This window comes from Marmota monax, unplaced genomic scaffold (assembly GCF_021218885.2).
Source record: "Marmota monax isolate L192 unplaced genomic scaffold, Marmota_monax_Labrador192_F-V1.1 WCK01_AAM20220418_F8-fsc00124, whole genome shotgun sequence".
In the NCBI taxonomy this organism is placed as follows: Eukaryota; Metazoa; Chordata; class Mammalia; order Rodentia; family Sciuridae; genus Marmota; species Marmota monax.
This window is the reverse complement of record NW_026692505.1, coordinates 1,329,899-1,351,031: the sequence shown is the minus strand read 5'-3', so window position 1 is coordinate 1,351,031 and position 21,133 is coordinate 1,329,899. Positions and strand designations below refer to the sequence as shown.

At 33.9% G+C, this 21,133-nt stretch overlaps 1 protein-coding gene across 2 annotated transcripts in view; it reads right to left on the bottom strand.

The window, feature by feature from the left end:
* Positions 1-21,133, bottom strand: part of Uhrf2 (ubiquitin like with PHD and ring finger domains 2) — a 78,798-nt gene that overhangs the window by 40,955 nt on the left and 16,710 nt on the right. For both annotated transcript variants that reach the window (XM_046445815.2, XM_046445816.2), the window contains one exon: positions 18,393-18,652. In XM_046445815.2, coding sequence (XP_046301771.1) covers positions 18,393-18,652 — 260 coding nt within the window. The remainder of the gene's footprint in view (positions 1-18,392; positions 18,653-21,133) is intronic.

The window sequence follows — 21,133 nt, the reverse complement described above, 5'->3', positions numbered from 1 at the left end:
GCTTACAGTATGCCAACCAACCACTATCATATCTACTTTGAGGGGGCTATGTACTATTTATGTAACATCTATTTAGTTAAATATTACCATTATAAACTGAATATTATGAATGAGAGTATGTATTCTTCTTAATGACACTTAAATGACATCCAGTCATGATTTTAATTACCACAGCAAAACAATTCTTATTAAAATCTTAGGAAGATATTGTTAGCTGGAGAATAGGGGGTGTGAGAGTGGTAAACACAAACTCTGGCTTCACATTTTTTAATCCAAGTTTAAGAATTATCTTAATAGGCTTAGATGTTGGCCTCTTCCGGATATTGGAACCAAGTCATTGAGTTCTGTCATTTGCCTTATGCATAATAAAAAACCAGAGCCTAGCTGCTAGACTAGCTCCAATAGCCTTAACTTACTCAGGAAGAGAAAATTCTAGTTCTTCAACATGGCCAGCTTTCTAGTAATGTTTAAAAATAAAACCAAAAGTCCAGAAATTTATGTGTAAAAGAATTCTAGAAGAACTTAGCTTTATTTCCTTCTATAGTTTTAGAAGGGTCTTCAATTTTAGGCCTAATTTATTGATATCATCAGGCCAAAGACAGTAATTTAACAGTCCACACTGGTTTCTGTAAAATTAGGAACTTTTGCCTATATATATTATTAGGTAGTAGAGGGACAAAAAACAAACAAAAAAACCCAAGTAACATCTAATTCCTGCTCTTAAAAAATTCAATCTATTAAGATAGACCAAAGTGCTATAGCAGTGGTTCTCAAAGTATGGTCTACAGACCAGCAGCATCAACACCAACTGGATATGTGTTAGAAAAGCATATTATGGGGCTCCATTTCAGACTTGAGTCAGAAATTCTGGCAATGAAGCCTACTAATATACTTTTAAAATCAGTGGTTCTAATGCATGTTCAAGTTTGAGAACTTAATATGCTATAGGAACATGAGAGTAATTAAATATTATATATCCCAAGTGGCAATACTGTCAGAGTAAAAACTAAGTTGATTAGGAGTTAAAAGATTTCTTCCCTAAGTATTCTGTTCGATATGAAAGTGGGTCTGAAGTTGGAAGAAGCTCTAGCAGCTAGTCTTTATTCCTCCAATCAAACAAGGACTATGCAAGTCTAGAACTGACAGTGTACTGAACTAATTTAGAATAAGTGATACTATTTCTGTATGGAATCTTTAATCAAGTCTCTAAGTATTAGTTAATAGGGGAGGGACAGGGATTGCAGGATTGGCAAAGGGCCTCAGAGATTATCTGGTTTAATCTATGCCATAATTCCTTTCAACAAGCCTTCCAAACATTAGTCTCTGCTTAGATAATAAATTATTATTTTTAATTTTTCTAAATTTATTCTCAGATAATAAATTATGAAGGCTTTTTGGGGGGGGGGCTTGGGTAAAGAGTTTATTAAGCCTCATAATCAAAAAGCTCAGGAATTCTGTTAAGGGCTTGGTTGATGACCTGATATGAGGGCATTTTTAACCCTAAGAAAAGCTATGCTGTGTTCACAAAGTTCTGACACAGGAAAGATAGGACACTTAATGGAGCAAAGATAAGCTTTTGCAACTTACTCTACATTTTAGTTTCATGAAGAAATTTCTCCACAACAGACTTAATATTTGACAGTTTAAATCTATCATCTTCAATCACCTCCTCTAATTAATACGTTGGTTTTAGTGAATTTTTTTTTCAACTCAACAAGATTTGAACCCATTTATCATTCTGGTGTCTTCAGCCAAAGTATGTTCTATATTCAACCTGTCTATGTTTACATTCCTAGTTATGCTTCTTGCTACTGTGTATCCCTGGGAAAGTTACTAAACTTCTGTAACTATTCATCATCTAAAAAATGTAACTAATGGTAATTGCACTTCTTATGGTGGTTTTGAGAACTAAGGCCAGAAAACCTTTGTAGTGCTTAAAACAGAACATGAAGAAAATATCAGTTGTACTACTCATTTTATCATTATAACATAGAAATAATCCTGAAGGAAATAAGAAGTAGGAACCTGACAAGTACAAAGTCATGTCCATATTTCACTCTTCTCCCTATTTTTTAAAAAAATATTCTTTAGTTGTTAATGGACCTTTATTTTATTTGTTTACTTGTATGCAATGTTGAGAATCAAACCCAGTGCCTCACACATGCTAGACAAGTGCTCTACCACTGAGCTACAACCCCAACTTCTCTTCTCCCTATTTCAATCCTACTTTTTTATGGTCAAACTAAATCTAAAGTTTTTAGCTCAGCATCTGGTATTTATATGTTCATATTGTTTCATGTAACTTGATCAGAAAATAACCAATATTTTTCTCAGCCTATAAAATGAAGGGAAACTTTATCTTAAGGTTTCACTGATTCTAAAGTTATGGTTTTGTTGTCAGTTTCAATATTCTTAAGGCCAAATGAGAAGAAAAACTATTTTAGATGAGATTCATTTCTCAGTTATATAATAAAGGTTGTAATTTGACACAATGATATTGTCATCATCCTGTTTTAAAAACAATGTCGTAACAAACCATGTTTCAATGGCAAAAAAAAAAAAAAAAAAAAGAAAGTTCTCCATTTGAGTCTGTCAAAGTTAGAATGGAGATACTTTGAACAAAATAGAACTAGAAAAAAGTTTTTAAATTATATTTAAAATCATGTTTATGTGGAGATAAAGAAAACACATCATCTCATACACAAGAACAAGGGAATTTATGTTTACAATGTCAAAAGAGAATAATGTAGATTATACGTGTATATACTCTATGTACACATACATACCTAAGATATGTCACAAAAATGAAGTGCATATTTTCTAATTCTAGACAGAGAGATGCTAGGTTAATTGGTATATTAAAACAAAACAAACAAAAAAACAAGGAACGGACACCATAAAACTACTTTTGACAAAGTTAAGAACGTGTCAAATGCTCAAATATTACCTAATATTAATGTTATTCTTTCCCTGGACATCTTCATCTACACATATCTTAACATTTATATAATGACAACTCTGAAACTTTTCAGAGCCAGGTGCACTGGCATATGCTTGTAATCCCAGTGACTGAGGCTGAGACTGGAAGGATGCAAGTTAGAGACCAGCCTCAGCAACTTGGCAAGGCCATTAGCAACTTAGTGAGACCCTGTCTCCAAAAAAACAAAAAAGGATGGGGAAGTGGCTCAGCAGTTAGGCACCCTGGGTTCTAATCCATGGTACTAAAACAAACAATAACAGAAAGGAGGAGGGGGGAGGGGGAGGCGGAGAAGGAAACTTTTTAGATTCCTATTTTTTTAAAAAGATTTTTTTAGTTGTTGATAGACCTTTATTTATATATATGCAGTGCTAAGAATCGAACCCAGTGCCTCACACAGACTAGGCAAGCGGTCTACCACTGAGCTACAACCTCAGCCCTCAGATTCCTATTTCTAAGTATACCTCTAACCCAGAAGTCCCAGAAGCATCCCAAAGGAATCCCCCTACCCCATAATCTGTTGATGCTTAGTTTTAGTCTCTGGTAGCAACCCTTCATGCTCTCAGAAACTAAGGAGTTTTCCCTAATTTCTCTTACAATGCCTCCCTCCAGTTACTAAGTTCTCCATTATATATTCTTTTGATATTAATTTACTGTAATGCTATAATCTTAGTTAAGATCTGCATTTCTCAGATAATTGCCAAGGCCCAACATATCTCTTTACTTTTAAAGATCACAACCTCCATTCCTTATCATATTCCTGCCAAAGTGAAGATTCTAAAACACAGATCTACTTAAGACATTTTATCAAGTTTGATAACAATCTATTGATAGGCTAGAAAAAGCAGGTATTCTCCTATAATGCTGAGAGAAATGAAAAGTGGTAATTGACCCCCTTGTGGAGGGGACTCTGGCAATAGCTAGAATTTTGCCTATACATATGTCTTCTGACCCAGGAATTCTACTTTTAGAAATCCATCCCAATATAAATAACAAAAATCTTCACAAAGAGACATATAAAAGTCTATTTTATAACTGCACTATTTGTAATAATGGGACTAGAAACAATCAAACGTCCATAATAGGAAACCATTTAAGATAACATGGTACACTTATATAATGGAATGTTATGTTCTTAAAAAAAAAGAACGAGGAATATATGCTCTAGAATGACTTCTAGGCTATATTAACTCAACAAAGCAAGGAACAAATCAGTAGTGCGCTATTTTCTATCTAGTATATGAATACGTAAATGCAAATATTTGCTAGAAATGGAGTATGTTTCTTTTACTCTGCTTTGTTTTTGGAGATTTAACTATAAACCATGCAATGTTTCACATAATTATAAAACAAACCAAATAAAAAATGTGAGAAGTTCCTAAAAACCAAAAGGAAAATTAAAAAAAATGTACACAAATGGTGACTTCACTACACTGTGAAAAACTGTGACAAGTTATTTGAAAACATAATAAGTTGACTATATAGCCCAAATGAGATATTTCCTAAGGACAAAACAAAATTTGAAAAAGCAACCTTTCAGTAATCACATCATTTGTGGTAGTAGTACTGTTAGTCTGAAACTACCATGTGAATAGGATAAAGCAAATTAATGGTAATATTAGGAACCATGATTGTGAGGGTCAAAGATAACATAAAATTTAAGATATTAAATTACAGTCCTCTAATTCTAAATTTCATTGTAAATATCAATAGAAACCCATAGTATATTTCCTGGTTTTATCCAACGAAAAAACCTAGACACATGCCCAAATAAGTATCAATGAGCAGTTTAAACTGTGTTCTAAATATAATTTCTTACTAAAAACAACTGGAGATCCTTGAGGAAATGGCTGAACCCAGGCCTCTGGCATCCTCTTGTACCTGAATACAAAAAAGCACTCAAAAATTATGTTAGGTTCAACCTGAAGAATCCTTCATATGCCAAAGTGGGGACAATTTCGGCACCCAAAATTAGATTAAAACTGTTAAAATCCACTAAGTTTCTAATACTACTTAAAAGAAAAAACCCTCAATCTGAAAACTGAAAAAGGTAGAGACACCTAATGGAGTGACATAAAACATGTTTAATCCCTCAAACAACAAATTGTGACATGTATGAAAAATGGTTTACCAGCGCAGCTCATGAGAGAGATTATTAGGGGTTTGTCACCCTGGTACTCACTGCATATCATACCAAAATTGTCAGGTTCCTGGAAGTAGGTTCAGCATAATCATATTAAAAAATCTAAGTTACCAAATATCAAGGCCAAGGGCCAAACACATCAGACCTTTTAAGGACAGCAGTCTCTCGGATCTGATATGTTTACTCTTATGAAACTCTAGAAAGAATTCTTTTAGCTATTTTGTCAGATGAATGTTTCAGGAAGCAGATATTAAGATGAAGGTGACACCTATGAAAGACAAGGAGAAACTAGAACTAGGAAATAAAAGCCCTTAAAATGATGACCATCAGTTGTGCTGAAAGGACAGGAAAGGAGTATGTTAGGCAAGAAAAGTTAGAGTGTAGTACAACTTGACAAATTCTTGGCTAACCCAATGCTGAACTCAGGTGTAGAAATTAACCACAGAGGGCTGGGGTTGTGTAGCTCAGTGGTAGAGCTCTTGCCTCGCATCCATGAGACACTGGGTTCGATCCTCAGCACCACATAAAAATAAATAAAGACATTGTGTCCAATCTACAAATAAAAATTAAAAAAAAAAAAAAAAAAAAAGAAGTTAACTACAGAGTTCCACCACGGGCAGAAATTGCCAGGCAAAGAAGCCTTGTCACAACTGGTCACTAACTGAGGGATTCCAGGAAAGATCATAATCTTGGCGCAAAAGCTGCAGATCTTCAAAGTGCTATGGTTAAAGGTTATCAGCTAAATCAACTCCTTGCAGTTGGTCAGTAAAAATTCTTTCTTGAAGGGAGATCTAAGCAGTGTACCCACCAAGGCCACTAAAGCCATACATTAGGCTATTAATGAATGAAAATGATGTAAGGTCTGGGGCTTTCTTCGAAGTAATCAATGATGCTCAGAGATGCTGGTATAAATAATACAAAATTGGCCATGGTTGAAGTTAGGCAATGGGTTCATTATATTGTTCTTTCATGTGTTTAAAGATTTCTATAACAAAAATAAAGTAAAAATGCTACAAGTTAAAATCCAAATACTAGCTAGAAACAAAAGGTTCTCTCCATCTTTTGAAGTGTTGTACCATATGCATGCAAAATTCAAAAGATAACACTCAAAGCTTACAATAAAGACAGTCTCTCGTCCCAGCCCACCACACCCAGAGACTTCTGTTCCCCAGAGGCAATCACTTTCAATTCTTAGCTGCCTCTTAATTACCTACATATCTTTAAATAGCATGCTTATAATTTTTGAACAGTTACTCTACCAATTTCCCATATCCAGTTCACTTGCCTCCAACCTCCTGTTCTTTACAATTACTAACATGTACAAGGAACTCTAAGTAGTTATATATATTTACAATAACCCTTATAACACAGATAGAAGTCATTGTATCCCCATTTTTCAGAAAAAAATAAAAAATTAAATAACTTATTCAGATAATAGGGAGGAGCAGAGACATGGTTCAAACCGATGATCTGGCTCTATACTCCGTACTCTTAACAAGAGTTGACAAACTTTAACTTGCTCTCAAGCACATTATACAAACTATGTAGTTTGTAAAACAAAACAAAACAAAAAATCAGTATTTTTCTTAACATGTTGACTGAACAGTATTCACAGTTAAGCAATGAAATATTCTTTAATCACATTTCTTTCATAGTTTTGCTTTCTTTTCAGTGCCTAATTGCCCTTTTTGGTCACTAGTTTTCTATGTACCAGTCACTAATTTATCTCCATTTCACCACAGTTGTAAAACTCCTATATGTTCAAACATTTCTGGTACTCTACTAATCTTGTGGGCTTCAAAACATCTCTTCAGCCCTTATTCTAATCTGGACACTTGCTCTGCAGGTCTAGACCTGTTCTACAGCTGTCATGCTGGGATCGTCTTCCATTTCTTTCTGTGCTGAATCCTGGTTCCTAAATAACATTGCCATGTCTTCCTCTTTGATTTAAACCCTGAGTAAGGTAGAAGTGGTTTAAAGGCTCTTCATTTTTCAAGTGAAATTTACCTCCAAAGTACCTAGTGAATCCAAGGCCTGAGCCTTCCCATGTTATCAAATGGCAATTTAACTTGCTTATTGATTGGCTTCTCATCTTTAGGTTTTGGCTTTCTTTGGCCTGCTAAGTTAGATATTATGCATTCAATTGTGTTTTGCCTTCCAAAATTTTGTTGCTTTGTCTTGTATTTTTTTTATATCTATCTTTTTTTTGGTCCTGGGAGTTCATGCATTTATTCTTTTATTTTCTTCTAGGAAGGTACAGGAACAAGTAGAAAAAATATGCATCTTAATTTGCAATGTTTAAATTGAAATTTTTGTTCAACTTTAGTTTCATTACTTCTTACTCGCCACATTATTTTCTTTAGCTATGTAATCTATTCTTCTCTTTCTTTATCCCTTGGTATCCTGCTATTTCCCTTCAGTAACACAGAAATATTGTCAACCCTGTAATCTCAAAGCTAAGTGTGCATATTTCTATCACAGCACTTATACTGCAAAGCAGGAATTTTTCATGGAGAAGAAGGAACTATGTTCACATTTTAGGATGCTTGGGATATACCAGGCATACAAATGTCTGGAAACACACCCAACCCATTAAACAGAAAACTGCTTTTATATAACTGAAGTTCTTGGTTGAATACAATAAATTATGACCACAGCATTTGAAAAAGATCTTCTTGATTCTGATACTCTTCTCTTCTTCCTGAAAAACCTTGACCTAAATAGTTATTTGACATATTAGTCCATTTTGTATTACTATAACAAAATAGCTGAGGCTGGTAACTCTATTTAAAAAAAAAAAAGGTTTATTTAGCTCACAATTCTGGAGGTTCAAAGTCCAAGATCAGGTGGGCCCCACTGGTTCAGCCTCTGGTGAAGGCCTAATGGCAGATATACCAAAACAATGTGTCACAATGGCAGGAGCATATGTAGGAGGAAGAGATCATATCTCGAAACAGGAAGCCAGGAAGACTGGGGTCCCAAAATATTTTCCAAGGGCATACCCCTAAGTGATCTCAGGACCTTCAATCAGGACCTCTTAAAGGTTTCACCACCTCACATTACCACACTGGGGACCTCACTTCCAATACCATGAATCCTTATCGAAACCATATCCAAACCACACCAGGTGGGAATATAGAATTCCATGCCAGAGATAATGAGAAAAATGTTTTGTTTTTAGTGTACTTAAAACAACAAGAACAAACATGTACATAGCTAAACTCTTAATTATAGTAGATTTAAGATAAAGTCTATTCAATTATAGGCAGCCACTAATACAGCATTCCCTTTCCCATGAGGTTTAATGTACAACACTGAAGCTAATCACTGCAAATTGTCCGAGCAGCTGACTTCTTCCAGACTTTGCACTGAGAAGAACTGATTATACCAACTATATGAAGCACTTTGGCTGAAGTGGAAACTTGAACCACTTCTAAAACAAATCTTAAGGTATTCACAAAGAACTGGAGCACAGAAATGTATCAAGGTCAACTTTACTTACCACTGTTCCAAGTGTCAACCCTATTCCTATGGATGGAAGAAACTAGGGTCCTTCCTCTTTCTTTTGTAAGCATGATCTCTTGGTTCTCAGAATCTGGATTCAAGGTATTATTCTACTATGGGTACAAGATAATCATATCCTTGAATTTTGAACCAATTAGGTGAGACACAGATTGTATTTCCAGTGAGCCTTAAATATATCTGAAGTTTAAGTTTTCCCAATAAAATTCACAATGTTCCAAGTATAATATTCTTTCAGCTACCTTTCAGTGCATATGCTTTTGATTATCCTTAACTGTATGACATTTTTGCCAATTAAAAACAAAACTGGCTTTTAAACTTTTTTATTATTATTATTATTTTGTACCAGGGATTAAGCCCAGGGGTGCTTAACCATTGAGCTACATCCCCACCCCTTTTTTTGTTATTTTATTTAGAGAAGTGGTCTTGCTGAGTTGCTTAGGTCCTCACTAAATTGGTTTTTAGTAACAGCAAACAATCAATTATGAAGGAATTAAATTTTAGAGAAACAGATTAGGCTCTTAAAAATAAAAAAGTGTACTATACAATAGTGAAGCTACATTTTCATAGATGGCTTGTAATCTATTAATTCTAAAAGACTTAAACTACTTTAATAAGCAAAGTAGTATCAATGAAACTATTCCTTCAAACCATGGCTTCCTGTGGCTAATATGTTTAAATAAGGACACCATTCATCTGCAGGCATGTTCTAGTTTAGCAAATCTTTAATGTTATACCACATGCAAAAAGAAAGCATTTCTTATTCTAATAGATGACATTATGAAGTTTCACACCTTAAATTTAGTGCTTACTCACAATTAAGAATAAAAACTTACTTAAAACTGCTTACAGTAGGATTTTACACATTACATGGAAATCTCATTTTTAGAACACATTAACAATATCAGATAACTATTTGATAATTATGGAAAAACATAATCAGATTAAAAGCACCTATGCAAAAAATACAATACTTCAGTATTAAGAATACTTACCAAAATATATGTTGTGTTAATTAGTAAGTAAAAAGCAGAAAGTATGATTCTATTACTACTAGGTATTTTTCAAAGTTACAAGAATAAAAAACATATATCAAGTAGATGTTTACAGAGGATGAAATTAATGCTGAAATATTTAAAACAAAAGATTACCAGTAAATTGAAGACCTGGAATTCAAACCACATTCTCAATCTAGAGTCTCAACTATAGTCTGAGAGAACTATTGCTCTGTATACTCCATGGGGTCCTGGGATCTCTGTTCAAAAAACAGATTTCTGGGCTCTACCAAAGGCCCGCACATCACAGGGGTCGGGGAGTCCCCTCAACAATCTTCATCCTAAACACCTTACCTGGGAAAATCTGTGGTGTTTCTGATGTTTTGTTTTGTTTAACAGCACTGGGGATGGAACCAAGGGGCACTCTACCACTGAACTACATTCCCAGCCCTTTTTATTTTGAGATAAAGTCTTACTAAGTTGCTGAGGCTGACTTTCAACTTGCAATCCTGCTGCCTCAGCCTCCTGAGCCTCTGGGACTACAGGAGTGTACCACTATTCCCCAGCCAGTTTTACTACTTTCTAGAAAAGTTACTTTAAAATAAAAATACCACTTGATTTTATTCAGAATTGTTTCACTGACTTCTATTTGCAATAGCCATAATTAAGACTACTCAAAAGCATGTACTTGGCTAAAAATAGCTACAAAAATCAACATTGAGAACAATGATATCATTATTCTATAACATTTGCCAGAATGAACTCTTAATTACTGCCCAAATTACCTGCAAAGTCCTAGGTGATGCTGTTGACATTTCCACTTAATCCCATGGTAAAGCCTTGATATTTCCATTAAAACAATAGTTTAACCTATTTGGTTTTAAAAATGCTTTTAACTAATTCATTGTGAGTCTTCTCCACAGAAAAATCATAAGCACTTACAAGTAAAGCTCTTCTGGCATACAGTATTTCTTCTGCAAAAATTGTTTAACTACAGGGATTAAATTTTTTTTTAAGTTATATGAACAACTCCATGTGCTATATGTAGACAATGTTAATAATAAGGTATTATAAACAGGTATAGACAGTGATACCTCTTTATAAGCATGCTTCTCCCAAAATGAGAGGTAAAATTGCAAGTATGCTTTTCTGAATGTAAGTCTACTACTTACTAGCTTGTAACATTGGGGAAGTTATTCAACCTCTCTAAAATCTCAGTTATTCCCACTTTACACATCTACTTCACTGAGTTTTTAATGAGGATTATATGAGATAATTCAGGTAAAGTACCGGTAAAGTGCTTGACCACAATGTTATTTTAGTAGAATTACTAGTTTAAGCTACTATAATGTTGGCATCATTATAAAAAGGTTTTTAGCAAACATTTACGTTTATTTAAAGACTGCAACTTTATCTAGTTCAGACAATAATTATTAATTCTTAAGATATGATTTATAAATATAACAACTTTCATAAGAATTTTTCTTTTTTAAATACATATTTTCTCAAACTGTCACGTGTTTTCTAACTTTTCTCCTTATAGAAATCATCTAAAGGGCTGGGTTGTAGCTCAGTGGTAGAGCACTTGCCTAGCATGTGTGGGGCACTGAGTTCAATCCTCAGCACCACATAAAAATAAATTAAATAAAGGTATTGTGTCCATCTACAACTAAATAAATAAAAATCAGCAAAATTTGTAAAATAAGATATCTAAATTAGGCCATTATATTTAATAAAATAATAAAAGAAAAAGCAAGTCACTAACAAAGTTTTCTTCAACTTACCTTTTTAATTGGCCTGTAAGACTGACAAAAGGAATATAATAGTGAATTCTTGATAGACACTAATGAGAATAGGTAGTGTGGTAACTATGGCAAAAATTTAAGTCTAGATACATGATTAAGAACTTTATATTAACATTTCTTTAGAGAAATTTTGAACTGGATGAAAATTTATTGGTTGATTATGCTGTAATGAACAGAGAACAGACTGTTTCATTAACTGACATCATTTCAAAGTAAAGCATTTTCCAATCAGGGGAGAAACTGAGATCTACTTCAAGCCTATAACCTTCAGGAAGCTTGACTTACAAGGACTGACTTTAAGAGTGAAACAGAACATAGATCTAGATCTCAGAAAAAGCACTCAATGATTACACATTTGAGAATTTAATAGAGCTGGGTGGTGGCGCGCACCTGTAATTCCAGCTACTTGGAAGGTTGAGGTAGGAGGATCACAAGTTTGAGTCCAGTCAGGGAAACTTAGAAAGAACCTGTCTCAAAATAAAAAATAAAAAGGGCTGGGAGAAAGCTCAGTGGTAGAGTACCCTGGATTCAACCTCTATGTCAGAAAATTAAAAAGTTTAATAAATTCCCCATAAAGTTTAATAAATTCTCCATAAATACATTATGAACATTACTTTCTAAACAACAATGGGTAAAGACGGCATAGTGCAGAAATGATCCCTTATTTAAAGTCATCTACAGATCATTTAGCTTGAATGAAATATAATCTTTTAGGAAAGAATGAGTACTAATAGTTTTGCCTAAATGAAAAAATAAACAACAAGCTATAAATGGGCATGGTGGCAAAAGCCTGTAATTCTAGCAATTTAGGAGGCTGAGGCAGGAGGATTGCAAGTTTGAGGCCAGCCTCAACAACTTACTGAGTCCCTGGCTCAAAATACAATAAAAAGTGCTGGGGATATGGCTCAGTGGTAGTGCGCCCTTGGATTCAATCCCCAGTACTTGGGGAGTGGGGGGAGGAGAGGAGAGCCATAAGCCTAATTGTGTGCTAAAATAAGGATGAACATTCATTCAGGTTCTTCAGATACTACATATTACCCCTGACTTTTTTTTAAACCTTTATTTTATTTATTTATTTATTTATTTATTTTTATGTGGTGCTGAGGATTGAACGAGTGCCTCACACATGCTAGGTGAGCACCCTACCACTGAGCCACAACCCCATCCCCTTACCCTTGGCTTTTTTAGAAAATATTTTTATTAGTTGATGAAATTTTTATTTGATTTATTTATTTGTATGTGGTGCTGAGAATTGAACCCAGTGCCTCACATATACTAGGCAAACGCTCTACTACTGAGCCATAATCCAAGCCCTACCCTTGGCTTTTAATAAAATATATTTACTATATTTAGTTTCACTGTCATATTAACCTCTTTCCCCAATGTTGCTCTTTAGTAGTAGGTATGTGATAGCAATGGTTAAACTCAAGACAAAAGGAAATCTTATTGATGAGTGGTTGTTAAAACTTAGTGTGCATCAGAATCACTAAGAGAATTTAAATTTCTTTGATCAAATTATGCTTTGTGCATGTACAAATTTATCACAATGAATTCCACTTCTAGGAATAATTATAATAAAGGGTGAATTCTGGTGAATGAAATGAAGCAAATAATATTATGTGCATATATCAATAAATTACAATGCATTCCATTACATATCATCATAATGCACCAATAGGAACATTTTTTAAAAACCCACAGAAATATCTCGGCCACACCTAGAGATTGATTCATTATGTCTGGAATGAGTCCAAGAATTCACATTTCTAACAAGTAATGCTGATGCTCCTGGTCAAGGACTGTAGTTGGGAACCACTGGTTTAATACAGTAGTTCTCAATCATGGCTACACAGTAGAATCACAGGTTAAGAACTTTTGAAAACACCAATCCTCTCGGGCCCCTCAAGATCTATACTAGAAATTCTGCAAGGGTAAGCGTCAAGAAATAATATTTTTAAAAACTTTCTAGACAACTGTATCCAGGGTTAATCACTAGTCTAAGTGATTAACTAGAATCTACACTAAATCCACTAGGGACTTAGCACAAAAAAAGGGACAAATATTTTAGCATTTATTTGCTGATAAAGCAGCCAAATAATGAATATAGGCAAATTTGATGGTAGGGTCTCAGTTGCTTACATATCTATGGTTTAACTAAACAGAAGTTGTAGGTGTGCTTTTTGCTTTAGATCCCAGGCAACATCTAAAGCAAGTCTTTAAGATCATATTAGCTTTATATGTACTATTTGAAGGCAACAGAGGTGAATTCAATTATGTCAACCACCTTTGGGTTGAATGACAATACCACATTATTAACTCTTAGGCTCTGGAGTCTGACAAATTTAATTACAACCTTTGGCAAGTTATATAATAAACCTTGGTTTCCTCACAAGTTAATGTAACTAACACAATCATTCTAAAGTTTATGTATTCATGTAAGTAGTTAAGTTTGGACCCTAACACATAAGACTTAGGAAATATGTAGATAATGTAAAGCAAACATGGAGAACTTCATATTATTCATATGTCTGTGCCATAGACATTACCTATTAGAAATATTAAGAAAATGACTGTCTTCAAGATTACCTCTTTACCTTCAGTCAACGTCATGGCTCTTCATCAGAAGCTTCACAGACTCTATTTTCCCAAGACTAGTCACAATTTTATGAATTTAGATGTGGAGGGTCCTTTAAAATGTTAATCTTAACTTTTAATAACTACAGAGAAGATAATTCATGGGACTGACAAACATTTAGAAGTTATAAAATTGAAATAGTACAAGTTTACCAAAATAAGGAAAAATTTGATGTTCTCTCCCATTTTTTTAATTGACCAGTTAATGACTTATAATGGCCTGTTTACCTTGAGATTTGCCCATTTCTTAAACCTCTTCCCTTTTGTTTTCAGTACAAGTATCTCTAAAAGAGTTTTTATTAGGCATAGCCTCTCCCTGGTAATTAAGGTTTTGTAGGTGGAAAAGGGAAGTAGCTCTCCTCATAGCCAAGTTGTGTATGCCTACTAACCAGGTGCTTTTAAAAACAACTTAAGAATTCCTTTGAATCTTCATCTCTGGAGTTGAAATATTCCTACAGCTGACTTTCTCTTCAAGTATGAACTAGGTTGGTTGAGTCCTTATAAAACACAGGTGATGGCAGATGTAACAGCAATCAAGGGGAAAACAAAACAAAACACGCGCAAATATCTACTTTGTACCAGGCCCTTTGATATTTACCCCATGCTTGTTTTACATTATCTACAGTAAGATGTTAATCGTAGAGTTGACAGTGTAACTATATATTCTTCAGCCTATACCCCATCAAGGAGCCTATAGAAAAGAGACATTTACTAAAAGTAAAATTTTAAAACATTTCAAATCTGCTTAACATAACCTGCTTTTCATGAACTTAAAGTGTATACATCTATAATTTTAAGAGGAAAAATGCAGATTAGGAACAAGTGATTTCATTGCCATGTTAGAACAATGAATATCCAATTCTTTGAGTATTTTGAAACCACTTTACATAACAAACATAATAGGTCTACAATGTTTATTTTTCTTCATAGAAAATCTACTGAGTGGAGTGGGAATTGAAAATACAACCAAATACTCATTTATCCTGATCTGATTCTGCAAGCAATTTTAATGAAGTTCATTTTAATGACTAAGAATTCATCTGGTCTGATAATATACTAGATTAGTCTATTTTAAAAATAGCTTTTGGTTCTGGCATGATGGCATGCACCTATAATCCTTGTACTTAGGAAGCCAACGTGAGAGGATCACCTGAGCCCAGGAGTTTAAGACTGCCCAGGCAACACAGTAAGACCTCCAACTCAAAATAAAATTAAAAAAAAAAAAGCTTTTAAATAGTTCCATTTTAAACTAACAAACACTGCATACTCTCTAAGAATTCCAGAGATGGGTTCCTTAATCCCATATATGATACTTTCCTTACCTTTGCTAAATGACAGCTTGTACACTGCTGCAGTCAGAGGTTCGAAGATATGATTATGCAGAGATTTTTCCTAATAAGCAGACAGCTTTTAACTTATTCCAGCAGGAGGAAGATGAAGTTAGTTCATTGGTGAACGTGGTAGTATCATAAATGGAATAAGATGATGGCCTATAAGTACTTAATTCCTATTTTGTTTAAGTACCAATAACAAAAAAGTGACTTTGAGAAATGCTGGAAGTAAGTTATACTATAAAGATACATGTTTTCTGTACAAGTATCTCTAAAAGAGTTTTTATTTAGGCATAGCCTCTCCCTGGTAATTAAGGCTTTGATAGGTGGAAAAGGGAAGTAGCTTTCCTCATAGTCAAGTTGTGTATGCCTACTAACCAGGTACTTAAGAATTCCTTCAAATCTTCATCTCTGGAGTCGAAATATTCCTACTGCTGACTAATAGAATTAGTAACTTTATAAATTCCCTTAGCAATGTATCATCTCTACTGAGTATCCCAGTCTATGTCTGAAGATGGCCAATGGCTTTTCATCAGCTACATCTCAAGGCAAACCATTCTCTACCTTTAAAAGTTTGACTGTTAGAAGTTTAGGTTTTCTGAAACTTAGCTGTGTAGACAAAACTTCCTTCTAGATAAAACTTTTAAAATACAAAAGCTAGCTGGGCATGGTGGTACATGCCTTTAATACCAGCAGTTCAAGAGGCTGAGGCAGGAGGATCGCAAGATCAGCATCAGTCTCAGCAACTTAGTGAAACACTGTCTCAAAAAAAATTGTTTAAAATATTTTTTTAGTTGTAGATGGACACAATACTTTTATTTTATTTTTATGTGGTGCTAAGAATCAAACCCAGTGCCTTCCACATGCGAGGCAAGCACTCTACCACTGAGCTATACAACCCCAGCCCTGTCTCAAAATTTTTTAAAAATTTTAAAAAAGGAATAGGGATATAGTTCAGTGGTAAAGCACCCCTAGGTTCAACCCCCAGTACCAAAAATAAATAAATGAATAAAATGTAAGGGCTATCATGACTCAAAGTCTTTCAAGTTAAATATTTAGTTTTCAATTATTTTTAATTATGGTTTTACATGTTTACATTTTTAGTTCTACTCTGACCATGCACCAGGTTTTATTGATATTGGTTTTAAAATATGGGAGCTGGAGGGCAATACTGCAGACAGGGAATAGGCAATTCAGTACAACCACAGCATCTCCTAATTCTATTGACTCACTTGGAGCATAATATTCAATAAAAATCTAATTATTACAGTTGGACAGTGATGCAGGCCTGTAGTCCAATATATTTGGAAGGTTGAGACATGATTGCTTGAGCCCAGAGTTTAGAGCCAACTTGAGCAATCCAGTCTGGTAGAGTGACATACACCTGTAATCCCAGGAGGCTACGGCAAGAGAACCACAAGTTCAACATCAGCCTGGGGCACTTGGCTAGACCCTGTCTCACAATAAATATTTTTAAAAGGGCTGGGGATGTAGCTCAATGGTAAAGCATCCTTTGGTTTAATTCCCAGTACTGAGAGGCAGGGGGAAGAATACTTTAAAAAATCTGTTTATTACTAGTAATGGGCCATATACTTCACCAGCTCTCTGCAATGTATCTATCTACCATCTAAAAAAGAACATACTCTATAACTTATTAAAATCACCATATATTTCATTAAATTTTAAAATTCATTTTTTCTAATACCATAAAAAATGAAACTTTAAAAGATTGTCACATCCTATCAGAAAATGGTTCTTTCTAGATGCTTACACCAGCACTTAGTTATCCTTAACTTTTATCCAAATACTCTTGTATTGCATATATTGTATACTGTATTTTATATATCTTTTTTCTCTTTTTAAAGATGTAATTTATATTTACCTATCACTGTGCTTCTGTTTTCTTTTATTTCTCAAAGAGAGTTCAGCTATTATATCTTTAAGATGCCAACAATGAAATATTTAATTCTATCATGTAAAATTACTTAGGGAAGATAATTTTAGTTTTATGTGTGTTGGATTTAGACTTCCTTTTACTATCAATCCTTCTTATCAAGACAAATTTCTCCATTAAAAAAAATAGCCAAACTTAAGCACTGGACCTATTACTTTTGCTGAGGCTGGCTTTGAACTCACAATCCTTCTGCCTCAGCCTCCTGAGCTACTGGGATTACAGGTGTGCACCACCATGCCTCGATTTTTTATACCATCTCGAGGTAAAAAAATTTACAACCACCCTAGGATTTCAAACTCTTACATGACAAGAATTTGCTAATATAATATTTTCCATACATATTAAGATATTATTTGAGTGGTAAGTTCATTTAGTATGTTTAATAAATATTCAAATCTATCCCAACAATAACTTTTGTATTACAATTTTCAAAAGGGATAAAGAAAATTTAGTGTTAGAATCTAGGCTAACAGCCAAGTTCTTAATCCCATCTCCATCTGCACATTTCAGAACATATTTTGTCTGGGGTAGGGGATATTGGGCAATGACTGCTAATGGGTACAGGATTTATTTTGGGGGGCAACAAAAAAGTTCTAAAATTAGTTTGTGATAATGCATAGTCCGATGGATGTGCTAAAAACATTGATGATTACCCTTCAATTGGGTAGACTATGTGTAAATTATCTAAGTAAAAAATTGTTACTTTACTCTAATGGCTTCTACACTATGTTATAAAACACTTTCTAAAATACTCTTAAAGTATATATCAAAAACCTAATGAAGGCAAACAGAAATATGTACATCCTAAATTAAGCCAGAAAAGACAAACCACTTAAGAGCCAGAGATGACCAAGAGTTAAAGGACCCTTGTTCATTAGTTAACAATCACCAAATAGAACAAAAGTAATAGATTGAACATGACTTCTAAATGATTTCTTCAGAATGACTAAAATAACCTTGGAATGCAAGGCTGTGCTTCTATAAACAAAAACATGAATTTTCACGAAGTCCTCAATAGCATGAGCACTTACTCATCATACTCGATATGATAAATAACGTCTTCGTCAGCAGCAACAGAGTCTGAATTAGATGTAGAAGGTACATTGTCCAATTTAATTGTGTTCTCTTTGGAATTATGATTAACATTTCCATTAGTCCTTTTATAAGAACTGCCATTCTTCAGTGGAGTTTTGCCACGTGAATGTCCATCAGAAGCTCTAGTAACACTATGTATATGTGCTTCAAACCAAGCACCAAGGCCGACATCTCTGGCATCCACCAATTCATTTACCTAAAAAAAGTTTAAAATTAGTTAATGAAGCTTAATTTCATTTATTGCTGCAAAAATATTAATATAACTCAAGTATTTCAGAGTTATCATGGTATACAATCTTTGCAGCCACTGATGTTTACAGTGATTAGTTCAAAACTAATCTTTCCAGATTATACTATCTCAAACTTGGTGAAATATGAAAGTTAACTTTCCTCCTAATTTCCTTCAGTGAAATAGGTGTTTTAATTACTCAAAACCTATGTCTATACTATACTGTAAATTTTTTTTTTTTTTTTTTTTTTTGGTGGTGGTACTGGGGCTTTAACCTAGGACCTTGCAAATGTTAGGCAAGCATTCTAAGTTGCACAGGCTAGTTGCAAACTTGTGATCCTTCTTCCTCAGTCTCCTCAGTAGCTGGGATTACAGAGGTATGTGACCATGCCCAGCTGCAAATGTAATTTTTATGTACCCAAGAGTCAATCTTGCAAGTTGTTCAATAAGAATACCACTAATGAAAAGCCAGGGTTTAAACTATTATGACTGTTACTAATTTATTCCATTAATTTCTATAATCATAAAGATAACTTACATAGCCAGTCCAGCCAGAAAACAGTAAAATATTAATAGAACATAAAACTTTACAATGAGAAAATTATGCATAAGAACACAGTGAAACATCTAATGAACCCATCTACAGTACAAAATTGGCAAAGTTCCAATACTAGTTAGTAAATCACTAGGAAAATACATTTATTTATCATTGGAAAAAATAAAGATAAAAATGTAAAGACAGGTTTTTAAGATACAAAAACGGGAAAAAATATACAAAATGGACACAATCAAGTCCACGTATGAAAGTGTATGAACCAGAACTAAACCATGTCATCTGATAAAAGACAGTATTAAAAAACTGTGTTAAATAATTCTCAGGTTGGTATACCAGAGAATTGAGTCAAGGAATGGAAACAGGTTTTTTAAAAAATTCTCTCCTAAAACACCTGAGAACATTGGTACGCTAAGGTTCTTTCAGGACAATAACAAAAGGATCTCTTCAACCTTTACTTTTTTCTTTCTTTAAAAAGCCTTTAAAAAGAAAACCTGAAGTCAATACATGATTATCATCTCATCAAGCTTCTTAGAAGGTAAAAGAGACCACTTAGGGTGTTTAATATAATTCTGACAGACAATAGCTTGGGGAGGAAAGTATATACTAAAAATTAAATACCCATATGCTACATAATATGCAAGGTTTCTTACTTAGGTTTGTCTAAGCCTAACAATGATTCCTATTTTATAAGAAAACAAAAGCAGGGCTGGGGTGGTAGCTCAGCGGTAGAGAGCTCACCTAGCACGGGTGAGGTCCTGGGTTCGATCCCCAGCACTACATTAAAAATAAATAAATTAAAGATATTGTGTCCAACTACAACTAAAAAAAAAATAGTATTAAAAAAAAGAAAGAAAACAAATGCTTCAGAAGTTAACTTGCTGTAGGTAAGAACTACTGAAATATAAAGTCAGGATTGAAAGACATCTTGACCTTGAAACTTACTTTTTTACCCTTATACCAAGAGTTTTGACACAGATAATAAGATAGGAAAATAGGCAATTGAAAGTAAGCAATGAACTAAAAAATAAGGTATTAAAAATACAGAAAAGTTTCAAATCACCAAGCTGACAACAGAAGGTAGAGAGCGTACAGATAAGCCAAAAGGTATTAACTTTCACTACCAGAAGAGGTATATTTGGCCAAAACATGTAGCAATAAAAGAGTTTGAAAGACATAGTTCAATATAGCATAAGAATTAAGATCTTAGGAGAAAAGAAAGACCTAAGGGCCAACCAGGTTAAGTATGACAAAGAATCAGAGATTGAACATACTACATGCTGCATAAATTAATTTACATATTAAATGGACACAGGCTCATTCCTTCTATAATCATTCCTGACAAACTTAAAGACATTTTGTCTTTTCTAGGCAACACAACTAAAACAAAAAATAAAATCATCAATGTTAAAATCTGTAATACTTGGGAGAATAAACTGAGGTCACTACTCTTCCACTGCAAGTCAAAAAATGTAAGGTTTCATAGAGCACTACACAATTATTGTTGCAGCAGAGAAAACGACATATGGTTGATACTAAGATAAGAACAGCAAAAACACCTTAAGCAATATAAACCTGACTATGGAGTAGTAAAAAGTACAAATCAAACATTGAATTTGCCTATTAAGTGTAAGAAACTTGCAGGCAAATGTAGTTCCTGGATAACTCAATAACTGGAAATAAAATAGAATTAAGAGAAACCAAAATCAACAGAAAAATACTGCCAACGCTTAAACATCACAGAGAGAATTGAAAACCTATAAAGATAGGGCATTATTTGAGTAGAGTAAACCTACATTTATAAGTGGAAATAAGAGATATACGTTTTATTATTTTATTAATTATAGTGAATAATTCCCAATAATGCATATAAAATGGGGTGGGGTGTTTCAAAT